The sequence below is a fragment of the Dryobates pubescens genome, chromosome 25, assembly GCF_014839835.1.
Source record: "Dryobates pubescens isolate bDryPub1 chromosome 25, bDryPub1.pri, whole genome shotgun sequence".
Lineage (NCBI taxonomy): Eukaryota > Metazoa > Chordata > Aves > Piciformes > Picidae > Dryobates > Dryobates pubescens.
The window spans coordinates 6,625,724-6,653,422 of NC_071636.1; the positions used below are offsets into that span (position 1 = coordinate 6,625,724).

The following is a 27,699-nucleotide window of genomic DNA, read 5'->3' on the forward strand; positions in this document are numbered from 1 at the left end:
GCTAGAGCGTGTTCTCAGGCCAGGGCTTCACTGACCTGGCTTCCTTTTCTCAGGCAAAAAAGGTAGTTAGTGCTGCAAAGCCTGTGCAAACCTGCTAATTAAGACTTCACAGGAGCTTGGAAGTGATTTATGAATTTCAAGTGAAAGGCACTGACAGAAGAAGTTCAAAAGGCACCTCATTTAAAGTCCTCATTTAAAATCCTGCTTTGACTCCTTTCTGTTGTTTCAGACTCTAGTCGTTGTTCTCCCCTTTGTAAGACACTCACGAGTTATCCTTCCTTAGGGGTGTGCTTAGGAAAGGCAAGCCATTTGGGGGTGAATAGCATGGAATGAATTGTGGGTTCATTCCCAATATTGCCAGCTCAGCATGGACAGCTGAATAGATTGTCAGGACTGACATACCTTGGCCCAAAGCTTTTCATATAAAGACCCAGCTCCTGCCTTTTGAACTGAGCAGCTGCCTCAGGCCTTTTATGCTGGAGGACACCTACAGAACATGGCTGATGGAGGCAAGCTGGCAAGATTCTGCTTTTTGCCATCTTTGAGTAATTCATCCATCATTCCCTCCTTCACTACTTTTCCTTGTGGACAAGCTATTACATCACATTCTAAGCCTGCTTTCTTTGGGTCATTTTCCTTCCTACAGGTCCTTCTGCTCTCTCACTGCCACTGACATTGGAACAGGCTGTCCAGGGAGGTAATTGGAGTCACCATCCCTGGAAGTGTTCAAAAAACCAAGTAGATGTGACACTCTGGGACATGATCTAGTGGTCATGGAGGTATTAGGTAGAAAGTTGGGCTTGATGATCTTAGAGGTCTTTTCCAACTTTAATGATCCTATGAACAGAATATAGCAAATGGCAAAAGGGCTACAAAAACCACCCTGCACCATGAAATCAGCTAAGTCCCCATCAGGCCCATGAGATAGCTGCCTACTGAAGCCCTCCATCAACAGAGATCCTGCACCCTCAGAAGGCAATTGAGGCTCCTGCTGAACACCCCACATCAAAAGAGAGATGTCTCCTGATGCCTGCCCTGTACCTCTCCAGTTACAGTTTAATGCCACAGTTTCTGTCCTGTAAACAGCTTCTTTGTGCTTCAGCCTTTCACACATTGGTTTGTCTACCCTAAACCCACCACAATCACCTTCTCAAGACTGAACACACCAAGCCCTTTCCAGCATTCTTCATGGGCAGTGTTTTCAAGAAGCCTGCTTGCAGTCCTCAAGATTTTCCTGGTGATCAGCTCCAAATGCAGCTTCATGTTTGGCTTTTAAGTACTTCTGTGTCTGTAAAACATCACAGTGAGAATTTGCTTCAGAATGAAACTCACAGCTGCTACAGAATTAGAGACAATAAGTAAAAAATAAGTAGCATGGAGAATTTCTTGCCAGTCACAGTAATCCAGGCTTTCCACCCACTTACCTACTCATACATTTCACTTTACTGTATTTATTATATGTATTTGAAACTCTCAATGTCAAAATATTCCTAACCTTCCCTTGTGATGGATTTGAACCGAGATAGATGAATGAAATTCAACTAGCCCAGTACTGACAAGTTTTCCTTGATAGTCTGACTTTCTGCTGCTCTAAAAAGCCCTCCAAAGTTAGAGTTTGTTTCACTCCTCAAATGTTTTCTGCAACAAATCAAGACTTCTATCAACAAGAGATGAAAAAGCCAAGATGCACTCATTTCAGTGTTTTGATTAGTTCTGCTCTGTCACAGAGGAAAAGCCTCTGTATTTGTGAGGAGCAGCTCCTGAACTGGAACCGTCTGGACTCTGGTTGAGGTAGGCTGGTGATTACTGTGGCAGAAAAATGCTGAAGCTTGATGCAAATATTTAGACATGAGACAAACAGACATGATGGGATATTTATGTAAGAAATGCATGTTACAGAACAGCCATAGTAGTTAATTCCCATGTTTCCTGACCTGACCTCTACAGCTTGTGGGAAACAAATCATTCCACTGAACAGAAGCAGCAGCTTAGCTTCTTTGCTGTGAGGGTGCTGGAGTCCTGGAGCAGTCCTGCCCAGAGAGGTTGTAGGGCTTTTATCTCTGGAGAGATTCCAAACCTACTTGGCCAATGTGATCCTGGGCAAGATGCTGTGGGTGCCCCTGCTTTAGCAGTGGGCTGGACTGGCTGTTCTGCAGAGGTCCCTTCCAACCCCCACTATGCTGGAATTCAAGGCTTCTGTGAAAAGAAAAAAATTAAAAAGGAGGAGGAGGAAAAAAAGTGACAGAGCTGTCTGGTGTCTGAGTGTCTGTCAGAATTAGGGAAATTCAGACTGAGTGGATGCCTCTGCACATTGATAGAATCCTCCCCATGTTCATGGCTTTGTGCCAGTGCAGACCATCCATCCCAACGTTAAAAGGAAACCAATGTGCTGGGAAGCTTCTCCTACGTTCTGGTGGTTTTAGTGGGATGACTGGGATGCAAAAAGGATGTAAAAAACATACTAGAACATAGGTGCTAAAATTAATAAACCCTTAAAAGCCACTTCGAATGCTATGAAAGATCTAAAAATGATGTACAAGCTGGCAGAAAATTTGCCCACAATTGAAATCAACTGATCCTGTGAGTGAGTCATGTTTAGCAAAACCACATTTTGAGAGAAATAAAGTGCAATGTTAATGTGGATTTTTCCATTTTCTTTGTTTCAGTGAGGTGGTGGAGTCACCATCACTGGAGGTGTTTAGGAAGAGACTGGAGGGGGTGCCTGGTGCCATGGTTTAGTTGATTAGATGGTGTTGGGTGAGAGGTTGGACTGGATGATCTCAAAGGTCTCTTCCAACCTGGTTAATTCTATTCTATTCTATTCTATTCTATTCTATTCTATTCTATTCTATTCTATTCTATTCTATTCTATTCCAATCCATCCCATTCCATTCTATTCCATTCTATTCCATTCTATTCCATTCCATTCCATTCCAATCCATTCCATTCCATTCTATTCCAATCCATTCTATTCTATTCTATTCTATTCTATTCTATTCTATTCTATTCTATTCTATTCTATTCTATTCTATTCTATTCTATTCTATTCTATTCTATTCTATTCCATTCCATTCCATTCCAATCCATTCTATTCTATTCTATTCCATTCTATTCTATTCCATTCCATTCCATTCCATTCTATTCTAATTCTGTTCAGCATGAAAATGATGAAGTCCTAGCAAATAAAACCAAAGTGACCTAATAGATGGATTAAATAAAAGTCTTACATTACAGAAAGCAAAACTGGAATGAAAAGAAAATGGAAATAAGTTAATTGTCTTGAAATGTGCTTTCTGCCCTGAAATGTTAATTTCAATCACTGGACCTGGCTCCCCAGAGAGATGGTTGAATTACTATCCCTGGAGGTGTTTAAAAGACACAGAGATGTGGTGCTGAGGGCCATGGTTAAGCACGAGATCTGGTAGAACTGGAGAATGGTTGGGATCAATGATCCTAAAGGTCTTTCCCAACCATAACAATTCTATCCTTATATATTGCAAATGTCAAAATTCCAGCTTTTTAGCCTAAAGGGAATTCAACATTTTTGATAAATTTTGATAGATTCTGCCCAGTTCTCAGCTCTGAGACAATATCTGGGTAGGGCCATCCTGATGAAGGGAGAGAATTCATTTCTCAAGGGATATATCTTGTAAAATACAGATTTTGTTCATGGCACCTCTAGTTCAATATGAAAAAGAACCTGGCCTCCCCACCCCAGAATCACAGAATGGTAGGGGATGGAAGGGACCTCTGGAGATCATTTAGTCCAACCCTGCTGCCATGGCAGGGTCACCTTGAGAAGGTCACACAGGAACATGTCCAGCAGGTTTGGAATGTCTGTGGAGATGGAGACTCCACCACCTCTCTGGGCAACCTATTCCAGGGCTCTGTCACCCTTAAAGTTAAGAACTTCCTCCTCATCTTTAGATGGAACTTCTTATGTTCCAGTCTGTGCCTGGTACTCCTTGTCCTGTCACTGGGCACCACTGAAAAAGGTGTCAGGAGGTGCCATCCTCCTGCCACCCACCCTTGAAGTATTGACCACAACTGATCCTGTCCTTCCTGTACTAGGGAGCCCAAAACTGGACACAGTATTCCAGATTCACCCACCCAGAGAAGCTGACCAGCTAGTTGACCAGCTGGCTAGTTAATCAGGGGCACCTTGCCCAAGACAGAGTGTTGGTGGCCCAGTCACAGGGAGCTCCTCCCCTCCTTCAGCACCTGGAAGCCCAAGGTACTTCGCACTGCAGCTATCGCCACACTTGACGCTTCCATCAGGCTGTGGGGATGTGAACATCTCTGTCCTCCCCCGGGAAAGAATTAGATAGTTTCTGAATCACAGAGGGCTGGGACTGCAGCTAGCACTGCACAGGGATGCTAGAAGAGAAGATAAGCTTGTAAAAAATCATCCCTTTCCTTGCCTCACTCTTGGTCCTTGGACTCCCTGGATGTGAAGACTCAAGTAGAGATAAAGGACTGGATATAGAATAGAATAAACCAGGTTAGAAAAGACCTCCAAGATCATCGTGTCCAACCTATCAACTAATCCAACCCACCTAATCAACTAAACCATGCAACCAAGCACCCCATCAAGTCTGCTCCTAAACACATCCAATGACGGTGACTCCACCACCTCCCTGGGCAGCCCATTCCAATGGGCAATCACTCTCTGTGTAGAACTTCTTCCTAACCTCCAGCCTGAACCTCCCCTGGCACAGCTTGAGACTGTGTCCTCTTGTTCTGCTGCTGGTTGCCTGAGAGAAGAGACCAACCTCCGCCTGTCTACAACCTCCCTTAAGGTAGTTGTAGAGAGCAAGAAGGTCACCTCAGGCTGCAGGCAGGTTTGACAACATGCTTCAGTCAGCGCTGAATGAACGACTCAGGGAGGCAAATGAATCGCAGACAAACCCCAGCAGGTCACCACACCCAGCTCCTGCAGCAGTGCTGGACAGGGAGCTCACCTCCTGTTTGCCTGGTCATCAATGGGGGCCCTGCACTGGGACAGCAGTGACCCAGGGGTTACTTCATCCCATTTTCTGTGTGATGCACTGAGGATGGTTTTATGTGGCAATTCACTTTAGAATGCAAATGTGAAGTGTCCATATCGTGTAATTGAAAGGAGGGAAATAGATTTAACTTAAAGATGAGAGGGCTTTAACATGTTTCACAGAGACTGGTGTGAGTCAGAGAGGAACTCTGGAGATCACCCAGTCCAACCTCACTGCTAAAGCAGGATCACCCACAGCAGCTTGCCCAGGATCACAATGTCCAGGTGGGTTTGGAATCTCTCCAGAGGAACTCCACAACCTCTCTGGGCAGCCTGCTCCAGGCCTCCAGCACCCTCACACCAGACAAGCTTTTCCTTATCATTCCTTATGTTAACTGATCTGTTCCCCTTTATTTTTCAAGTCCCAGACTCTTAAAATTACAATATAGGGCTGTGACTTACACTGGTTTTACGAACATTAAAGCTGAGGTCTCTTAACAAAAAATAGCCACACACACACCCCAAAATGGACATTTTATATGCTTGCCTTGGAACAAAGGACATCTTTGAATAACAAACCAATGATCCTAGAAGGAAAAACAAAAGTCTGTATGTTCTGTGCCAGTAACTGGAATTCTTTCTTGTTCTCAAACATGGAGATTTGCAGGACTAGCAACCAGTTCATTTGGGAAATGCAAATATGGAAACTCAAATTATTTGTTGATAACCTAACAGAAAACCAGCTTGTAACATTTTTTTCTTTCCAAATGTTTAAAACAAAACTTTCTGTATAATCTGGGGTAGATATGAAGCTACAGATAGTTCTGAATGAGGATCTAGTGTGGATCTGTGTCCAAGTATCATCTCCAGCTCTCTGCTGACCACTGTCAGCACTGCACTGGCCTTGCCAAGCAGTCCTCCTCTTTATCAAGAGGAAGAAAACTCATCTTGTATCAGTATCAGTATCACCAAGGTTGGAAGAGACCTCAAAGATCTTCGAGTCCAACCTGTCTCCACAGACCTCATGACTAGACCATGGCACCAAGTGCCACGTCCAGTCCCCTCCTGAACACCTCCAGGGACGGCGACTTCACCACCTCCCTGGGCAGCACATTCCCAATGACGAAACTTCCCCTGGCGCAGCTTGAGACTGTGTCCTCTTGTTCTGATGTTGGTTGCCTGGGAGAAGAGACCAACCCCTTCCTGGCTACAACCACCTTTCAGGTAGTTGTAGAGGGCAACGAGGTCACCCCTGAGCCTCCTCTTCTCCAGGCTAAACAACCCCAGCTCCCTCAGTCTCTCCTCACAAGGCTGTGCTCAAGGCCTCTCCCCAGCCTTGTTGCCCTTCTCTGGACACCTTCAAGTGTCTCGATGTCCTTCTTAAACTGAGGGGCCCAGAACTGGACACAGGACTCAAGATGTGGCCTAACCAATGCAGAGTACAGGGGCACAATGACTTCCCTCCTCCTGCTGACCACACTGTTCCTAATGCAGGCCAGGATGCCGTTGGCCTTCTTGGCCACCTGGGCACACTGCTGGCTCATGTTTAGGCAGCTGTCAATCAGCACCCCCAGGTCCCTCTCTGTCTGGGAGCTCTCAGCCACTCTGACCCCAGCCTGTAGCTCTGCATGGGGTTGCCGTGGCCAAAGTGCAGCACCCAGCACTTGGACTTGTTAAATGCCATCCCATTGGACTTTGCCCATCTGTCCAGTCGGTCGAGGTCCCTCTGCAGAGCCCTTCTGCCCTCTAACTGAAGCAGACATTGATCCAAAATCTACCATTTTTTGAATCTCACCCTTGAAAACTAATTTGAAAACCCTCAGCCAGGCTGTCAGGGATTTTGTCAATTTAACATTGCAAACCCTGCGCCATTCTCTATAAAGTGGCCCTTGCAATAGTATGTATGAGTTAAATAACACTTGTTACATTTAGGTTTTTACACTATTGAGCAGAACTTGTTTCCATTTATTTTTTTTTTCTCTTGTTTTACTGCACCAGTGTTGAGGAAGGCTGAATTTTAAACCAGTAGTGAAGAGCTGTATTTAAATCCTCCCTATTTGGGGATATTAATAATGAGTCTTCTGAGACATTAAGAGATTCAGAAATTCAGGACAAGCAGTAAGGGATCTGCTCAGCTCCCAACCAATCTTCCTCATGGATGGGCACCATTTCAACACTTCCCTCCATAAAAGGCTACTTGCATTCAGTTCTTGAATAAGAAAGTGAGACACGAGATTACAGAGAGTAATGCTAAATGCCAGCTGGCTTTGTTTCTGCATGTGAAATGCCACCAACAGAATTTAAGAGTAAGTTGTTAGTCCATTTACAAGCCCACTGTGAGTCAACAATACCATACTGCCGCAGAGAAAGCAAAGATGATGCTGAGACACTTCATCTGTCCAAACCATTCCACATTGGTCCTTACTATCTCCAGGGACAGCAGCTCCAAACCACTCCACATTGGTAAGGCTTCATCTCCAAGACCAGCAGCTCCAAACAACTCCACATTGGTAAGGCTTCATCTCAAGGACCAGAAACTCAAGAGAGATGTAGACAGATTGGAAGAAATCCCAAAAATCAGAAGATTGATCTAACTTGCTTAGTATATAGCCTACAGAAAACATTTGAAAGGATGGGAACTATTTAATGTGGAGATGATGGAGAAGAATTGTGGTCACTGCCAAAAGACTATGCATAAGAGGAAGGAGACAAACTGCTCTCTGTGCCCACAATGGCTGAAAAATATGAAAAGGCTTAAATACAGTAACATAAGTTCAATGGTGGTTAGGGGATTAGACTAGAGGACCTTCAGATGGCACTTGCAACTCAAAGCATACTATGATTAGGGAGCTCCCTAAGTGTAATGACAGTACAAGTGGGAGAGATGCAGGTGGAGCCTCCATCACTCTAGCTGGGACACATTTGTGTCCCAAGTAGTGTGGCTACAGCTTGGGTGGCAGCAAGGCTTAGATTGCCCCTAAGAGAACACCCCAGCATTGTTATTCTGATTCTATAATCTACATTTGTTTCCTGTCCAGTTTCACTGAGGCAATGTTTTCGAGGCAGGTGATTCATACTGATGTTTCCCATGATAAAATTGTCCTTATCCATGTTAATGACAATCTCTTTTAATTTATTCTCCCTTCCTCAAGCCTACCTCACCCTCAGCCAGAGCCTTCTTCAGAGATTAGGGCTAGTAAATCAAAATGAGGAAGAGGTGAAGAGTTTTCCTTTGCAATTAAAATGCATTTCTGAAGTTTGGAGAGATTTTATTTCAGTCTAGTTTGGTTTTCCTCCTCTGTCAAATACTGATTTTTTTTCCCCACTCCTTTCTCAGTTTTACTTGGTGAAAAAGGAAGAAATTCTATTTTTTAATCACAGCTAGTCTGCCAAGATGTGCCAGTTTTCCTTGCAAAGTGGCCTTATTAATAGTGACATTCAGGCTCTCTGAGTAACATCTGCTAGGCAGAAGAGCTGGGAGTTGGGGTCTGGCAATCTGGTTATTGCAGACCACGTAAAACCAGCAACTGTTTCTCCTGTTTGACACGGTTTTTAGTGCCACAACGGTCATTAAAACTGAAACTGCCATTTCTAAACTAGCAGGAAGATGTCCAGCAAAGCCTCAGGATGAAAACACTTTCTGCCATATGTTATAACTGTTAATATAAAATTAAACTGGAAGGAGAGATGACATTCCTTCACATTCCAGCACATAACAGGTCAATTCAAAGCTGGAACAGTGAATTTCCATTTTCAGCTCTCAGGACTGGGTTTTTGCCTGCACACCATCAGCATCTCCTGCTAACTCCCAGTAACTGGGATGCACAGAGAAGCACAAGGGCACGTTCTGACTGAGTTTTTGCCTGCACACCACCAGCATCGCCTGCTAACTCTCAGTAACTGGGATGCACAGAGAAGCACAAGGGCACGTTCTGACTGAGTTTTTGCCTGCACACCACCAGCACCTCCGGCTAACTGTCAGGAACCGGGGTGCACAGAGAAGCACAAGGGCACATTCTGCTGCAGAACCCGCGCATGAAACAGCTCCTCCAGAAACTGGCCACCAGAGGCAGACGCGACCACAGCCACAGCAGCTCCAGACAGCTGCCCCAGCTGCTCAGAAAGCAAGCAAGAGGTTGATTTTCTGCACAAGCCTGTTTACAAGTTAAGGGGTTTACCTCTTCAGCATGATGATTTGTGTCACAAAGTTCTTTGAGTCTGGGGTTTAAGTGACACCATCTCCCACAATGTAGTACAAACCTTCTTTGTAGTTACTGTAGTTACACCTCAGAAAGCTACAAGGGCTGACATTTCCTGGTGACAAGCACAACAAAAATAATGGTAACAATCTCTCTTTTCTTTTCTTTTTTTAAAATTCTATTACACAACATCTTCTGCAGCAGATGCCAGACAAACTGCATTACATTTGAATTCATCACAAGGCCCTAATCCTGAAAATTTCATGTAGAAAGCTAAGTCAGCATTCTGTGCTATGTAAGTGTGTAGATTGTAAAACATTCTGTTAATTCCTGATGTATACCTAAAATACTGCCCTTAAAATAGTTCACTAAATCCTATATTGGCCAGCAGTTATTTTATTAACCAGCACTGAGGGAGGACAGGACACATTTCTCAGTGTTATGGCACGAGATTAAGTCAACAGCTGATTTTTAACTTGGAATTGTCAAGTTAATACAGTTCAGAAGAACTTGAAATAGGAAAATAACTATCAAATGGCAAACATCCCCTGTGCACAGCTTGGGATGTCTTCACACAAATAGGGATGAAAGGGAATTTTAACCCATCTGCACCATCTGCAGCTCACATTTAAGTGGCCTGTGCTCCACTCAAGGGCAGCTCAGGTTACTCCCTGCACAAAACCACATGTATCAGGATCCCTGCTGTGAGAAACCCTTCACCAACACCCAGCCAAATGACAAAGTGCAGCCTCTGGCCTGTGTACAATCCAACCAGGCACCTCCTTCTGTACCCAGCCTGCTATGAGTGTGTCCAGGGTTACGCTCACCCCTCTTCCAGCTCTGAGTCAGCTGCAAGGCCTTGGTTTGGATTTCAAAGCAATTAGCAGACTGAAAAAACAGCTATATCAAGCCCTGCTTCCCTGTCCAGGAGCTACTGTGGCAACTATAGTCCTCTGGGATGAAGCAGTCCAGAAGGCCATGGAAAGTGCACGTGAGAGCTGGAGACAAAGAATTTTACAGCTGGGGGTTATCCAGCCTATGAAACAGTCCTTGGGAGGACAAGAGAGACATCCAAAACTTGGCCACCTCTAGAAGACACTGCAGATCTTTTCTGCTGACAAGTCTTCCTGGCGTGAGTGCTGCTTGTGAAGTGCACACTCCATTTTACTCACAGCTCTGCTGTTTGTATTGCTTTTGTGGAAGATACTCAACCAGCACCATGCTAGTATTACAAAACTCTAAAGGCAGAGTTTTTTTCAGTGCTACTCCCACCGAAATGTATATACACTTTGGGTTTCTCTCCCTCTATTCCTGTCTCCTGAATGAATGAAAACAATATAAAACTCCTACTCTGCTAACAAAACAATAACACCAGGCACTATTTTGCAGTGAAATATTGTGACTAATCTAACCTCAGCAGCTTTCCCATCCCTCCAAGGAGACCTTGTGAGCACAGCTTATCTCAACTGCCAGAACTCAGCTGCCACGTCCCACCTGCCATAACAAAACCCTTCAAATCGCAGCATTCTTTCTCTTTCTCAGGACTTGCAGGGCTCCCACAGGAGGAGCAGGGTGGATTTCATATCTATGGATATGTTGTCCTGCAGCCGTTGTCTCCGTGGCATGTCCTGACCAAAAATAACAGATGTCCCTGGATGGTCTCTCCCTTACAAAAACACTTGATAGAACTCTCCATGCTCTCCCTGTTCAAAAATGACACTCACCAGAGGCAAATAATCCCTATTTCAATAGTAAGCACATCCTGGAGAGTCTGTTGCTACCCAGAGCAAGAAAGGCAGTGGTATCCTACCAAATATAGTGCACCAAGCTACCATGCAGACCTGTGAGTTCATGGAATCACTGAACAGTAGAACGGTTTGGGTTGGAAGGGACCTTCAAGATCATTTAATTCCAACCCTGCCTGCCATGGGCAGGGACACTTTCCACTGGACCAGGTTGCTCAAGGCCCCATCCAATCTGGCCTTGAATGCCTCCAGAGAAGGGGCATCCACAGCCTCCCTGTGCAACTTGTTCCAATGTCTCACCACCCTCACTGTAAAGAATTTCTTCCTAACATCCAGTCTAAATCTTCCCTCTATTAGATTGTAAAAAGTCCCTTCCCAGCTTTCTTGTAGGCCCCCTTCAGATACTGGAAGGCTTCCAGAAGGTTTCCCTGGAGCCTTCTATTCTCTAGGCTGTACAACCCCAACTCTCCCAGCCTGTCCCCCCATGGCAGGTGCTCCAGCACTCTGATCATCTTTGTGGCCTCCTCAGGACCTGCTGTAATAGTGTGTTTGGGGCACCAGAATTGGATGCAGTACTCCACGAGGGTCCTCACAAGAGCAGAGGGGGAGTTCATCTCCTATAAAACTCACTTGACCTGGCCTCAAAGACAAATGACCAAATTCTGTGCATGCTCATGCTGCTCAAGCACTGATAGAAAGATGTTTTGTGTGGGTAGCAAGCTGAGTGTGGTGGCACATCACATGGAAAAAGTGATTCTTCCCAACCACATTTAATAGGACATAAAGCATTGTGAGTCAAGCTCATTTTAGCATAGCATAGCATAGCATAGCATAGCATAGCATAGCATAGCATAGCATAGCATAGAATAGAATAGACCAGGTTGGAAGAGACCTTCAAGATCATCACATCCAACCCATCATCCAACACCATCTAATCAACTAAACCATGGCACCAAGCACCCCATCAAGTCTCCTCCTAAACACCTCCAATGATGGCAACTCCACCACCTCCCTGGGCAGCCCATTCCAATGGGCAATCACTCTCTCTATGAAGAACTTCTTCCTAACATCCAGCCTAAACCTCCCCTGGCACAGCTTGAGACTGTGCCCTCTTGTTCTGGTGCTGGTTGCCTGGGAGAAGAGACCAACCTCTGCCTGTCTACAACCTCCCTTCAGGTAGCTGTAGAGAGCCAGAAGGTCTCCCCTGAGCCTCCTCTTCTCTAGGCTAAGCAACCCCAGCTCCCTCAGCCTCTCCTCACAGGGCTGTGCTCCAGACCCCTCCCCAGCTTTGTTGCCCTTCTCTGGACAAGTTCCAGCAGTTCAACATCTTTCCTAAACTGAGGGGCCCAGAACTGGACACAGGACTCAAGATGTGGCCTAACCAGTGCAGTGTGCAGGGGCAGAATGACCTCCCTGCTCCTGCTGACCACACTGTTCCTGATGCAGGCCAGAATGCCATTGGCTGCCTGGGCACACTGCTGGCTCATGTTCAGCCTACTGTCAACCAGTACCCCCAGATCCCTCTCTGCCTGGCTGCTCTCCAGCCACCCTGACCCCAGCCTGTATTGCTGCATGGGGTTGCTGTGGCCAGTGTGTAGAACCCGGCAGCTCTGAACACACTTTTCCTCCCCTGCCACCACCCATTCACGAGAATGCACGAATATAGTAATTAATTTAATCTGATCTAACAGGTAAATACATCTGTAGCACTCCACCTCTGCTCTCCTGTGCAGAGTCACTGTTTCATGAAAAGCAGCCACTTGCAATGGGAATCCCCACAGTAATTGCACACCAAATATATTTAACATTTATCATCAAGTCTTTCTCATCAGCGTGCCTTGTCTCACAAGCACCTGCTCCGCTGAACCATTGGATACAGCTGCCTGTGGCACTTTGTGCCCCTCTGAACCTGCTTGGATGAAGGCCTGAGGCAAATGTGTGACATTAGACTGATGGGGAACAGGGAACATTACACTATGGTGCCTCAAAGAGATACTGAGAGGGACAATTTTTCTCTGAAATTCCTTTCACCCCCATACATACTGTGGTATTGTGAACCTTTTGCTTCACATCCTCCGGCATCCTCATAAGGACACAGATAAACTTGGAGATAGGGGTTTGAAGGGACATACCTGCTTGTTCGCAAGTCCTTTGGGAATAAGATCCCCCAAGAGGTGACAGGTTTCCTCCCAGGAGGTGATGGAGCAGCAGACATGGAAGGGGAAGCAAGAAAGGGGAGATCACTCTGGAAGGAGAGGAGCAGGCAAACCAAGGGTGACCAAAGGTGCCAGGAAGGGAGAAACTACCCTGTGGGGCACTTGAGGCACCAGAGGTACCAGTCCTTGAGGACACTTTCAGAGAGGCCCTGACTAGCCATGAAGGTGCGGCTGAAGCGGGTCCCTGAGGATTAAGGCACTGAGGAAGCAGCGAGGGGCCTTTGGGTTAAGCGAAGGGGGGAGCTGCGGGAAGCACCTATTGCGTGAGGGGACGAGGTCCTGGGTGGGAGCGGGGTTGAGGCGCTGAGAGGATCGATCCTCGGTGCAGATGGGAGCAGCCCCACGGAAAGCAGGACCGAGGGACCTAGGGGAAAAGCCCCAGAGAGAAACGGGTCTGCGGCGATCTCCCCTCAGCACGGTGCGAGGCGCTGCACGACCGCCCCTCACTGCGCGGGAGCGGCGCGTGGGGAGCCGCCCTTGCGAGGCGGGGTACCGGGGGGCGTCTCCCGAGCCCGCGGGGAGGCACCGGGGGGCGCCGGGAGGGCGGGCCGGCCCAGCGCGGGAGGGGCGCGGCGGGGGGCGGGGCCCCGCGGGGCCGGGAGGGGGCAGGCTGTATTGTTCCCCGCGCGGTGCATGCCGGTCCCGCCTCAGCCCCCAACATGGCGTCGCGCTGTCACCTGTGTGTGTGAGGAGGGAGCGGGACGTGGTGGCTGCGGGCGGGCACGGCGGCTCCCGGAGGTCCCCGCTCCGCTGGCGCCGCGGTGGCAACGCGCCGCTCCTCGCTGCTCCCCACAGCTCTCCGGCTGTCCGGCACCCAGACCGCTGGGGACCCCCCTGCCCCCACCCTGCCCCCGCCATGGGGGGGTAGCGGGAGCCGCCTCGCCTCAGCCCTGCGGAGTCCCCCCGCCCTCCGCACCATGGGGTCCCCAGCGGGTGCCTCGGCGGCGGCGGCCACCGACTCGGCCCAGTGGCTGTCGGTGAAGGAGGAGACCATCTTCCTGCACGACGGGCTGATCCGGGTCACCGACCTGGCTGAGCTGCCCAGCGAGATCATTGGGGTGGCCGAGCCTGGAGACACGGAGCTGGAGGTGAGGAGGGCCCGCGGCCCCCCGAGCTGAGGGGAGGGGCGAGAGGAGAGGGGTGAGGAGAAGGAGGATGCCCTCAGGGCAGGGAAGACAGTGGCAGTGGGGGCCTGAGGCGAGGAGGATGTTGTGGGGGAGAAGCAGGGAGAATGACTAGGGGAGGATGGAGAATGGTGGATGCGGATGCAGGGTGAACGGTCTGTGGTCTGGAGTATGGAGGCAGTCTGCTTGTTTTCAGTCAATATGATTTGTTTCAAATCGTGATGAAAGTGGAGCTGGGCAGGAGGGTGGCGAGGCGCTAATGAAGATGGAGGGCGAAATATTGGGTGCTACCTCCTTGTTTTGAACCAGTGGGGTTAGGAAATGCGAACCATCCTCCTGTATTTCAATGTGGCCTTCGGCTCGTTCATTTTTATTTATGGCTTTGTATCTTTTTGTTGTTACTTTTAGATGATTTGTGATTAATCAGCCTTATAATAAGATGCTTGTGGTGTCTAGGTGGTTCAGGCTGTTGACAGTGAGCATTACTGAAGAGCCGGGGGGGGGGGGAGGGGAAGCATCTGAGATTTTCCTTCCAGCTTTTTACCTGCTCAGAACTGCTGGTGGTTTTGGCTGCGGGCGGATGGCACAGCTGTTTTAGCCGAGGAGGAGACGGTGAACACGGATTGTAGGTTGCATCTATTTTGTAGACTGCATTTCTCCCCCCGCCACCGTGTGCCTCCCTTCTCTTCTTTCACCCCGCCCTCTTCTCCGGCAGTGTGGCTTGCAATGACACAGGGTCTTTGTCAGAGGAGCTGAGTGGTGTGAGCTGAGAGGGGATGGTTCAGCAGGAGCTTTATCTCTCTGCCGTGTTAGGTCACGAGCGTTTAGGCCGCAAAACCCTTTAGCCAGGCTTTGGTTGCTGACTCCGGGTGTTGCTAAGAACCTATGAGCCAGCCTGGCACTTGTGACAACATCATGGTTCACCTTGGGATGTGAAGTCTTCGTGGTGTTTAGAAAAACTTCTCACAGCATTATCTAAGGAAAGATATTTTTTTGCTGAGTGTGCGGGTTGTTTTTCCCCCTCCTCTGTGTGATGTGACACCGGGGGTTGGGGTGAGAACGTTTGCTGCTTCCATGAAATGGATGTTGGCAAATACCACATGAGAGAGACTTTTAAGGTGGATGACTTATCTCTAGGTGTATACACAGAATGATTATCTGTTGTCATCAGAGTCCGCTCTGGCGTTCGATCCAGCTTGTATGCAGGAAAATATTTCCATACCATTGCATAGTTCTAGAAACACCATTGAGCCCAATAACTGCCTTAGAAAAATACATGCCCCCATAGCACTATTTATATTATATCATAATAAAGGAGGATATGATATAAAAAAGCAACCCAAAACCTAACCCAAACCATATTTTTAGGATCTTGCAAGCCAGGCTGGGGTGGGTTGGAACTGGATAATCCTGGAGGTCCTTTCCAACCCTAACAATTCTATGATTCTATATTCCAGCATGAAACTTGACACACAGCTTCACCTGACAATCCCTTCATCTCAGGAGAATTTTATTTTTAGGAATGTCTATGAAACTCTACTTGTTTGGGGGAGATAGGGATGGAATGAGTCTTACTGTGTCTTGTCCTTTATGACATTCCCCTGCTGAGGGTTTCAGCAGTCCAGTGCCACAGATTCACATATGTATTTCCTGTTCCAGAGATCTCTTTTTTTCCCCTCCTGTTGTGCATGTCTGCAGTGTGAAACTTTAAAATAAATAAATAAAGGCAACTTTTTGCTGTGGTACATACTCTGATTTATAATCTTAAGTTACAGAGTATGAAAGCTTTTTATTTCTTTCAACTGAAATAATTGATGGCTACACGTGATTTATTTGTGTGTGAAATGCTTTGTAGCTTTTGGTAGCAAGAGGGGGAAGTTAAAATTTCAGGTGGTGCAAATGTAAGTTGTTTAGCTCAGAACTTTTCTCTGCCTTTTTGTTTGGTTTTTTTTGTTGTTTTTTTTTACAATATCTTGGGGTGTTTTGGTGCTTTTTAAGTAAAGGGCTACCTTAGTAAACTGGAATGGCTTTGAGGAGCCATTTTGTGGAAATAGGTGCATGCATCTTGTTGAAGTGTGGCCATGCAATCGAGTAACACGCTGAGCAGCTCATTTGCACTGTTTCTACTCCCACTTGCAAAGTAATAAATACATTTGAAACTGGTCCAAAGAGAAATCTCTTGGGATGTATTATTGGGCAAGGGTAGGAGCTGCTGCAGCTGCTGCTTTGATTAGTAAACTTCTTTAATCCACTCCTTGTGCTTCAGCAGTGCTGCTCAGAACCCGGACTGAATTTCTGATGTGACATGCTTAATTAAAAAATATGAAACTTAAATGGGTAGTCCTGGGGAGGGGTCTGTTCTGCTTAAATATCCCTTGTGAGAGCTTGTTGGTGAACAGTGTAGTTGGATGAGTGTCTTTTGTCCTTCTGTTCAAAGCTTTTTGCCTATTTATAAAAAGAAAAGCAGGAAAATTGTTAGAGTGCTGGTATTATGTTGAGGAGGGATTATGAAAATGTATTACTTTTGGGTGGTTTTTTGACTCCCATACAACTTTTACTTTTTAATAGGTTTATACATGTGTGTGTATATGTATGTATTTTTTTTCCTTGCTGGTAGGTTGGGAAAGTATTAACCTTCTCTTTCATGTGAAGATAACTTGTTCTAGGAGTGTTTTTAGGTTTACAGAGTAGGGGGGGGCGTGTTGTTTTGTGTTTATTCTTTGTAGGTGATGTATGCCAACTTCTTAGGCTATCAGCCTATTTACAAAGGAAATGCATTCCCCAAAAAAAGAAAGAGGAGATTTTTTTTCTCTTATTTGATAGATTTTTTATAACTGTGTGTATATAAGAGCTCATACCAGGAGAAGCTTCCTAACATAATCTCCTAGCCAGAAGAGACCTAGCTTAGTTAGCCATTATGCCAGCCTTTGCACCCTTACTTTAAAGGTTTTCGTAGACAGAAATGACTTTCAAAGTGCAAAGTCTTCAGCTTCTTGGAGACAACCTTATGTGACGAACAACTGAAGCTGTTGCCATGACACTTTGTCCAATCTCTGCCCTGGATGTCAATGCCTGCACAGGAGGGACAGCTTAATGGAAGATGAGCTGCTCTTTAATGTGCCACAATGGAAACTGCAGCGCTTCCAGAATCCTCTCAGTCAAACATCTTTCACAGAGACAATAACCCCTGGGTGTGAGGCAGGAGGCATGTCTGTAGGCAGAGATCCCTTGAAGCATGTAGTTTTAATCTGCCAGTAGGCCAGAGTCAACATACTGAGACTTAGTAGAATTCAGGCAATATAAATTGTTGTGTTAACCCTTGGTAACCTCATAAGAAGGACATTGCTGAGCAGTGGTTGTTCGTCTCAACTGCCACATGGCCATCAGATGGCCAAAAGCCTGCGCTTGTCCCTAGACAGTTTGGTTGACACGTCACCGTTGCAGTCCTTCCATTTGAGGAGGCCTTCTGGCTGATCTTCAGATTTGTGGTTGGTGTTTTCATTAGTTTTGAATCTGCAGGATCAGCAGTTTTTCAGCTAACTAGTGATAGGCTTAGTTATGTTCTTTTCACAAGGAAATAAGTGGAAAGAAAGATAAGTCTTAAGTATATAGTCACACTATAAAGTGGAGCAACCTTGTGTGTCACTCCATGTAACTGGAAGCACTCTGTTTTACATAACAGCCTAACAGTCCTTTAGATATCTGTTCTTGCTGCTCTCCTGCATAGCCTGGAAAAGTTCTAAAGACCTGATTTTTATTTTTTTTTCCCCTTTGATATATTTTTAACATGAAGTTAGATTTATAGCTGCTACCTCAGTAGCTGTCTGGACCATGTATATATCTGTCCTCATCTGATGTTTTGACTCTTGTCACACTGTTGTTGGAGAATAAAGTATGAGATGCCAGTGGGCAGCTGTCACTTTGCACTGCAGATACATTATTTACACTTACTTGATTAAAAAACATAAGGTGGTGTCCCTTTGTTTCCCTGTCAGCATGGTCTGGGCTTTTCCAGACCAGTGAACAACTGGAGTTCAGTGCTATTGTAACAGCCTATGCCAATCCTGTGCCTACCTTGTGTTCTCTGTTGAAATGATTTAGACCTGAAGGCACCTGCTAAACTTGAGGCTTTCACCCATTTTCCTCATGGACTAGAAAAAACATTTTCCCTCATTGCTGAAGGATGGAGTAGTTCTCTGTAATTATCTAGGTCAGTGCTTCCCAAATCTTCCTGGTTGTGACCTTACATCCATCTACAAGCTTCACTTCTGTCAAGATAAAAATCCCTAATGCCAGTGTAAACAATTAATTGACTTGTTACTAAGTGGATGACCTCTTTTGGGGTTACAACCTCTAGCATGGCACCTGCTGTTCCAGCATGTATGTCAGGCTCGTGAGTCCCCTAGTCCTGCCTTTTGCATCCCTTTCCACTTCAAATACTCTTTGGGAGTTTGTAGCCTTCAGAGTAGCACCAGATGAGCAAGTTCTTGAATTTGAGTCACTACAGGAAAGTAACCTTTCAAATGTGAACCTTGGCTGATACTTTTGCACAGGAGCTGATAGCATTCTTTCAGGCATTGCCTTGTTGGGAGGACTCTGAAATCTTCATCACTTTGCTTTTAAGCTCACTTTCGTTAGATAATTGTTTAAACCACCAATGTTGTCCCATGTAATCTCCATCAGAGTTGCTGGTATCATCAGTTGTCATAAAAGGACCTGTTTGAATTTGTTCAATTTTATAGCATGCACTCTCCTGCCTTGTGGGTTGGTTTTTTTTATTTTCAAAGCCACCTTTTATTTATCCTTGGAGAGAAATAGTAGAAAGCTGCTTCTAAAGGATGATTTTGGAAATGTGTGTGCAGCGGGAGTAGAGACTCTATCCCTTGTACTTGGCACTGGTAAGGCCACATCTTGAATAGTGGGTTTCAGTTTAGGGCCCTTACTCTGAAAAGGACATTGAGGGGCTGAGCAGGTCCAAAGAAGGGCAATGAAGCTGGTGAAGGGTCTAGAGCACAAATCTTGTGAGGGAACTGGAGTTGTTTAGCCTGGAGAAAAGGAGGCAGGCAGGAGATCTGGCTCTCCATGGCTCTCTGGAAGGAAGTTTGAGCCAAGTGGGGGTAGCTTTCTTCTCCCAAGGAACAAGCAATAGGGCAAGAGGAAATGGCCTCAAGGTGAACCAGGGGAGATTTAGGTAGGACAGGAGGAACAATTTTTTCCTCAAAAAGGTTGCCAAGTACTGGACCAGGTTGCCCAGGTCAGTGGTGGAGCCACCAGAGGTGGTGCTGAGTGACATGGTTTAGTGGTGGACATGGTAGTGTAGGGTTAATGATTGAACTGAATGACCTTAAAGGTCTTTTCCAGCCTAAGGGATTCTGTTTCCCCAGTAGAGTTCTTCCTACCAGTTGCAGCTGGTCTGCACTCTCAGGTATTTAAATGACAGAGATTTTTCTTTACCTTTCGCAGACATTTTTATCTCCTCCTTAAGTGAGAGCCAAAGAAATCTTTTCATAAACAAATACAAAAACAATACATTTCTTTGTGTGTGTTTACAGCTTGCCTGTCCTCTGCCATTCATCTCAGGTACCAAGGTTATTTGGTAAACTTGCCCAATTATCAAAATGAGTTGTTTGGCAGAGTATTGTGTGTGCAGTCAGAGAGAGAGATTTCTTAGCGCTCGTTTCTGAGCGGGTAATTAGGTTTCTAATGTTTTCACGAGGGAAAGCAGCTCATGCTTTTAGCTGAGCTGTGCTGCTCTGTACAGGATTCTGAATCAGTAGAGGCTTTCAACAAGGTGATACCATTAAGATTTCCTAGAGCAGAAAAAATCAGAACAATTGTGAAACTTGTAGTTTTCAACTGCAGCACTTGAAGCATGCAGCAGCTGCGCAGTGTCAATACCTAAACCATCAGGATGATGATGTTTGCAGGTATTTACTTTGCAAGCACACAGATGTAGATATAAAGAAAAAGAAAGCCTTGTAGAGGGGTTAGAAAAATGTTTTAAAAGAAATCAAGGCAGCGTTTGCACTAAGACAGCTTCCTGCTGTGGGCCTGCAGAAAGTGCTGTAAACAGAAATGTTGTTATCCACCAGAGCAACAGAAGTGGAAGACTGGGAGTGTGTATACGGTGTTTATGGGACCAGTTTAAGCTCTGGTATGTATTTCAGTTTCCAGGGTATCTTTAAAACTGTTGCCTCTGGTATTGCTCTTATACAATAATCCATAAATTCTGTGATTCAGTCTTTTTTTGTATGATTTTATTTGTATTTCCAGAGACAAAGTAGCCAAGTAAATAAGTGTTGTTCCATATATGTTAACTCTCTGCTACAGGAGGAATCATGAAATCCTAGAATGGTTTGGGTGCAAAGGGGCTTTTAAAAGTCATCTAGTCCAACCTCTCTGCAGTAAGTAGGACCATCCCCAACTAGATCAGGTTGCTCAGGCCCACCAAACCTAACCTTGAATGTCTCCAGGGGTGGAGACATTCCTCCACTACCTCTCTGGCCAACCTCTTCCAGTGTTCTGCTGCTTGCAGAATAAAGACCGTCTTACTGTCCAATCTAAATATACCCTTTGAGCTCTGAGGTGGTGTTGAAAGTAATTTGGTTATAGTTTTAAATGCCTCTTCCTTATTATTCTGAGGTTGTTTTTGCTTTGCTGTATGGTTTGTTCCTCCTTTGAGATGGCAGTACTACTTGTTTAATACTCAGGGGGGTATTATAAGTCTAATTGATACTGGTAAATGTACCACCACCTTCAAGAAGCTCTTATCCTTATGTGTGGAGCTCAGCCAATTTAATTATGTTGAGAAAGAATTAAATGCTGTTCTGGAGATTTAAAGGCTTTCACTTGCAATATGTAACTTTAGGGGAAAACACACCTCTGAACAGCTTCATTGCTCATCAATTGCCCATGTAGTAAAATTAAAACCAATCAATGAAACCTGCATATTCATCCCAAAATGGTTAAGTTGGGAGAGTGACTGCAAATAGTCTTTTCACCTCTGCCACTAGCCATGCATTTTCTTTTCCATTCTACCTGCTGTTCCACACCAAGGAACCGGTCTAAACCAAAAAAAAAAACTTAACTTCAAAACCCACAACCAAACAAAAATCACCTCACAGCCACTGCTGCCAGGGAGAGGATGAGGAGGCAGGAATTTTAGTCAGAGGAGAAAGCTGCCTTTTAGTGGCAGCTCACTTTATGTGGTCCTAGAATCCCAGGCTAAAATTCCTCATGTAGATGACTGTGTCTTAATTGTAGTACATCCAGTATTTACTATCAGTCTTGATTATATTTAAATGCCACTGACTGCTTTCTGGAGCAGTATTGGGAAAATTATTGATTATTGGGGAGAAGTATCCGGTTATGGTGGTGTAGTAGGATGAAACAAAGCAAGAACTGGAACTTTGGGTCAACCATTTCCGAAGTAAATTGATTTAAAGTGTTAAGAAGATTTAAAGACAAAATACTGCAAAGTTAAAATACTGACAGTTGAACTTTTGACTAACACACTTTTTCATTCAGTGTAACCTCAGGCTGTTAAGTGTGGGACTTGAAAAATAAAAAACTTTGCAAAGGTGTTTTTTGGCACTCAATTAGAAATAGACAAAGTTGGAAAGTATGTAATGCCTTGTACTCGGCACTGATGAGCATGCACCTTGAGGGCCACGTGGATGATCAGAGGGCTGGAGCACCTCTCCTGTGAGAACAGACTGAAAGAGTTGGGGCTGTTCAGTCTGGAGAAGAGAAGGCTCTGAGGTGACCTTATTGTGGCCTTCCAGTATCTGAAGGGGGCCTACAAGAAGGCTGGGGAGGGACTTCTTAGGATATCAGGTAGTGATAGGACTAGGGGGGATGGAATGAAGCTGGAGGTGGGGAGATTCAGACTGGACGTGAGGAAGAAGTTCTTCACCATGAGAGTGGTGAAGCCAGTGGTTGTCCAGGGAGGTGGTTGAGGCCCCATCCCTGAAGGTGTTTAAGACCAGGCTGGACGAGGCTCTGGCCAGCCTGATCTAGTGTGGGGTGTCCCTGCCTACGGCAGGGGGGTTGGAACTAGATGATCCTTGTGGTCCCTTCCAACCCTGACTGATTCTATGATTATAAATGTTTCAGTTTTGGGACCTTCACTACAAGAAGGGCACTGAGGTGCTAGAGCATGTCCAGAGAAAGGTAACTAAAGCTGGTGAAGGGTCTGGCAAACAGGTCTGGTGAGGAGCTGTGAGGTGAGATGTTTATTGACTGGTTCAGGTGACTGCTGCTGCTGTGCTGGCTTTTGGTGCTCTGCTTCTGAGATCTCCCCAGGCATTGTAAATGTTGAAACAAGAGGCCCAAATACCAACAAAAGGATGCTGGAAATCAGTCCTAAATCAGAGTGTGACTACTGAGGCATCAAGGGGGCAGGGGGAAAGGAGATTTTTCCCTCTTTCTTGCTGAATGAGGAATAGTTGCTCAGCGGGGTAATGGTGAAGACAGATGTGTGTGCAGGGAAATGAATCGGTCCTTATTTTAACCAAGAGAACAGGCAGATCCTCTGCATAGGAGAAGAATAAACTAATTTAGAGGTGAAGGACTAAATTTTGCTGGAGGCTTTTGAAAGGGAGACTTAGCAGAGTGCACCAGGTTTTGTAGCCTGAAGAAACCCTCTTTACTAGGTGTGCCCTTGGGCAAAAGGTGTTCAGAATGACAGCCTCTGACAGGCATGTGCAGGGTAAATGATAGGGAAGACCTTTGTGGTTCAGCCTTAGTGTAAATCATTTTAGCACAGATTTTCTATTTCCTTTCCTCACCTGTGCCTTTTATAAACACTTGGTCCTTGTATTTCCTGTTTGAGAATTTGTGAGTAAATGTGGTGGTTTGTTTTTTGTCTTGTATTTTATTTTAACTTGCTTTGACTTCACGTAGCTGTAGGATAACAAGTGTTGCCTGAGGATATGAGAAAACCATAACCAGTGTGCTGAGGAAACCTTGGCAAGGGCTGCAATTCCTTTGTGAAGTCTGTAGGCTTCACAAAGCAGCATAGACAGCATGGAGCAGATGAAGCTCTGTCACTGGTGTTGGGTTAGTAAGAGGTGTGTTTTGCTAACCACTGAGAACCGGAATGGTTCTGTGGTGTAAAGCAAGATCCTGGGAGCGTGTCTGAACTCTGACAGCTCCCAAGTGGTTTGGCATGGGCAGTCACTGTGAAAAATTTGGTCTTGAAGCTCCTTTTTGGAGGTAGCTCTGCATACTTGATCTCTAGTCAGCAAAGTCTCCTTTGAGGAAAATGGACTTTGACAACATTTTCTGTGGACTCCAGTATGACCTTACACCTTTCTCCCACTATCCTGTTACTTTTCTGGAAGGACAAATGCCTGCATCAGCCTTCAAATGATGCTGAATGGTCAAGTTTCTTCACTGGTTCCATAAGCTGTCTACGAAAGCTGGATGATGTAAGCTGTTTTTCAAATCTCCATGCCATGGGCAAGGGCACCTGCTACCAGATCCACTTGCTCATGGCCCCATCCAGCCTGGCTTTGAACACTTCCAGAGTTGGAGCCACCACAACTTCACTGGGCAACCTGTTCTAGTGCCTCATCACCTTCATGGGAAGAATTTCTTCTAATGTGTAATCTAAATCCAGCTTCTTCCATTTTGAAGCCACCCCCCCTCATCCTGTCACTCCATGCCTTTGTCAAGAGTCCCTCCCCAGCTCTCTTGTAGCCCTCTTCAAATACTGGAAGGCTGCTTTGAGGTCTCCTTAGAGCCTTCCCTTCTACAGGCTGAACAGCTCCAGCTCTCTCAGCTTGTCCTCATAGGGGAGGTGCTCTAGCCCTCTGATCATCTTCCTGGCCTGCTTGGGACCTGCTCTAACAGTTTTATGCCCTCCTTGTGTTGAGGGCTCCAGAGCTGGACACAGCACTCCAAGCGTGGTCTCTCCTTCACATATCATTAACCCAAATTAGTGCCAATTTCCTTTATGAAAGACTTAAAGCAGAACACTCTTAACATTTCCAGACATACCAGGTTTATATGCTTATTTGGTACAGTTTGTTTGCTTCCAAGTCCATGTGAGGTGGTACAAAGCTTGAGGTAACATAGTGGTATGGTTATAGTTTAGGTGGGTGCAACTGAAATACAACCTGGCATGGACTGGGGGGTTCCACTGTGTTTAGAGGAAGGGGAGAAGGCTTTAGCCAGCTCCTCTCTGCCATATAAGTATGAGCTAAAAGGAAGAGCTGACTAAGCATACCACAGCTTGTCTTTTGTGGTGTCTTTGTTATTAGCCTAGCCAAAGACCATAGCTCTATTTTCCTCAGCATTTTAACTCTCAAGATGAAAACACTTACTTCCTTTCCCTCCATTTCTGCTGTTTGATGTCACTTAGTTGATGATCCCTCAGTTAGTTTACTTCAAGAAAGCAACCTGCTGTCCAGAGTGATTGCAGCTCTAACAGGAAACAAATTTACTAGTTTGTGTCTTCTATTGTCTCAAAAATATGAGAGAGTTGTTTTAAATGTATAATATGTGGTTAAGGGCTTAATAGTCTTAATCTCTTTGAAGGAATTAATTAAAAGAGGTTCATTAGTTTTAAGAAGCTCAGTACTAACATCTATTCAAGTGTAATTATGATGTGAGTTACTTTAAAGTGAACTTTTCACCGCTCTAACCATAAGTGTTCTACTGAGCAGCAGTTTCATTGGCTCCAGGAAGGGTGTTTTGTGGGAATGGCAGATGTGAGTTGTCCTGAAGCATTTTATCAAGCTGCTCATACTTCTGCAATGGGATACAAACATTGATTTCATAGTCTGTATTCCCATTGCCTGCACTTAAAAAGAGCCCAACCAACCCTGTATGAAATCACCCACTGCATCTCTTAATCGTTCATGTTCCCCTTCCTTCCTTTATTTGTGTTTTAATAAAATGGAGGGCAGCTTTACAGTGGAAAGAGGGACCAAAGAGTGTGTGTTTGGGGGGGAGGAGATTGAAGCAGTGTGGTGTGTGAGCAGAAGCTCTTTGAAGAGTGGATCTAAAATACCAGAAGATGCTTGGCTCTTTGCTGTCTGGCTCCATTTAGCCTGTATCTGGGGCTAACCTCTAGCATTTGTTCCATCACTCAATGACCTCTGCCCAGCAGAGAAGGGGAATTGGGAAGAGGAGAGGAGACCCACAGGTTGAAATGGAAATAGCTTTAATGAAACAGCCAAACTGGTACCAATGCCAATATAAAGCTATACTCAGCCCAGAAAAGGCACAGCAGTCACACTAAACAGGGTGGCAGTCCTTGAGAGCTGGAGAAGGAAGGGGAGCAGCATCAGGAGGAGGCTCCTCATCAAACTTTCCTCTTTATACTGAGCATAATGTTTAAGGTCTGGGGTACACCTGTAGCCAGCTCAGGTCACCTGCCCTGGCTGACTCCAAACTCATGGCCTGAAGCACATGGCTGGCCTGGGATTTTCTCCCACCAAACCCAGGACACTGTCCTTGAGGTTGCCTTAACTTAAGTGATTTGATCTCGACTGTTGATGTATGCTGCAGGGAGAAAAGTTTGTAAGTTCCTTCAGATTGTGAGTTCCTTTAAGTACCAGGCTGGGTACTAACCCATAAATATGTTTCTTTCTGTTGTGGTTTACTTATTTTCTGCTGTTGCAGCTTTGTCTCCAGTTCCACTTAGAAGTGCCAAAAAGGCCCCTTTCTTCTGTCTGCAGTGGTGATAATGAGGCTTCAGGTTTCTTAAACTGGAAATATTTTGAGAAAGGTGTAGATAAGTGCAATGTGATAAAATTAAAGGGAAGGCAGTGGGGAGAGCAGGGGAAGGAGAATGCGTAACAAGAGTCTTGGTTTGTTTTAGAGAGCTGGTTGGTTTGTTTGTTTATTTGAGAAGCTCTGAAAATGAAACATACACATTCTTACTGCAAAATATTGTTGACGTATTAGTTTCCATTGAAAGGCACTAAATTCAGCTCCTGGGACCTTCCACCCCCTCAGTCCTTTTGAAGTTCTTGGCAAAACTGCCTTGATTACAAAAAGAACCCCCAAACAAACAAAGTCCTCCAGGGGAGGCAAATCTTTATTTTCAGAGATATTGATACTATGTTCAGTTTCAGGCCCCTCACTCCAAGAAGGACATTTTGGTACTGGAGTGGGTCCAGAAAAGGGCAGTGATGTTGGTGAAGGGTCTGGAGAACAGGTCTTGTGAAGACCAGCTGAGGGAATTGGGTTGTTCAGCCTGAAGAAAAAGAGACTGAAGGGAGACCTTTTGGCTCTCTACAGCTCCTTCAAAGGAGGTTGGAGGCAGGTGGGGGTCCATCTCTTCTCCCAAGGAACAAGCAGAAGGATGAGAGAAAATGGCTTCAAGTTGCACACAGGGAGGTTTAGGTTGGACATTAGAAAAAACTTCTTCTCTGCAAGGGTTCTCAAAGACTGGACCGGGCTGTGATGGAATTCCCATTCCTGGAGGTGTTTAAAAGAGGCAGAGATGTAGTACTGGAGAACATGGTTTAGCACCAGACTTGGTAGAGTTAGAGAATGGTTGGACTTAATGATCTTAAAGGGCTTTCCAATCAAAATGATTCTGTGATTCTGTATGTAGTTTTCTTTACAATCTGTATTTTTGTTACTTCAGCATTGCAACTGAGAGCTTAAAAACATGTGTCAGCACTCACCAACCCCAGGCTTCAGTGACAATGCTGGTCCAACAGTAACAGGCTCTGTAGCACTTGCACACTCTTTGGTCTCCAGTATAGCTTTGTTTGTGCCCAGAAAGTGAAACAGTAGTGGAAGACAGCTGATCTAGAGATCATACTACAGCCATATGATTTTATTTATGCCAACCACACCCTGGGCTGCATCAAAAACAGTGTGGCCAGCAGGTCAAGGGAGGTGATTCTGCCCCTCTGCTCTGTTCTTGTGAGACCCCACCTGGAGTTCTGTGTCCAGATTTGGAGTCCCCAACACATGAAGGACGTGGACCTGGTGGAGAGGGTCCAGAGGAGGCCACAAAGATGAGCAGAGGGTGGGCTGAGGGAGTTGACTCTGTTCAGCCTGGAGTAGAGAAGGCTCCAGGGAGACCTTAAAGTGCCCTTTCAGCACCTGAAGGGGGCCTCCAGGAAAGTGGGAGAGGGACTTTTTATAAGGCCATGTGGTGACAGGGCAAGGGGGAATGGTTTGAAACTAGAGCAGGGTAGTCATTGACTGGACATTAGGAAGAAGGATGGTGAGACACTGGAAAGTGCTGCCCAGAGAAGTTATGGATATCTCATCCCTGGAGTGTTTAAGACCAGGCTGTACGAGGCCTTGAGCAACCTGGTCTGGTGGAAGGTGTCCCTGCCTATGGCATGGGGGTTGGAGCTAGATGACCTTTAAGGTCCTTTCCAACTCAAGCCATTCTAAAGTCTCATCATCACCATCCCCTTGAGGAAAAAGCACACCCCCCCTCCCCCCCCAAAT

The 27,699-nt window shown here is 45.7% G+C and overlaps 1 protein-coding gene across 5 annotated transcripts in view; it reads left to right on the forward strand.

The window, feature by feature from the left end:
- Positions 1–13,805: 13,805 nt before the first annotated feature.
- Positions 13,806–27,699, forward strand: part of HECTD4 (HECT domain E3 ubiquitin protein ligase 4) — a 95,202-nt gene continuing 81,308 nt past the window's right edge. For all 5 annotated transcript variants that reach the window (XM_054173109.1, XM_054173111.1, XM_054173110.1 and 2 more), the window contains exon 1: positions 13,806–14,235. In XM_054173109.1, the coding sequence (XP_054029084.1) occupies positions 14,065–14,235 (171 nt within the window). In that variant the 5' untranslated portion in view covers positions 13,806–14,064. The remainder of the gene's footprint in view (positions 14,236–27,699) is intronic.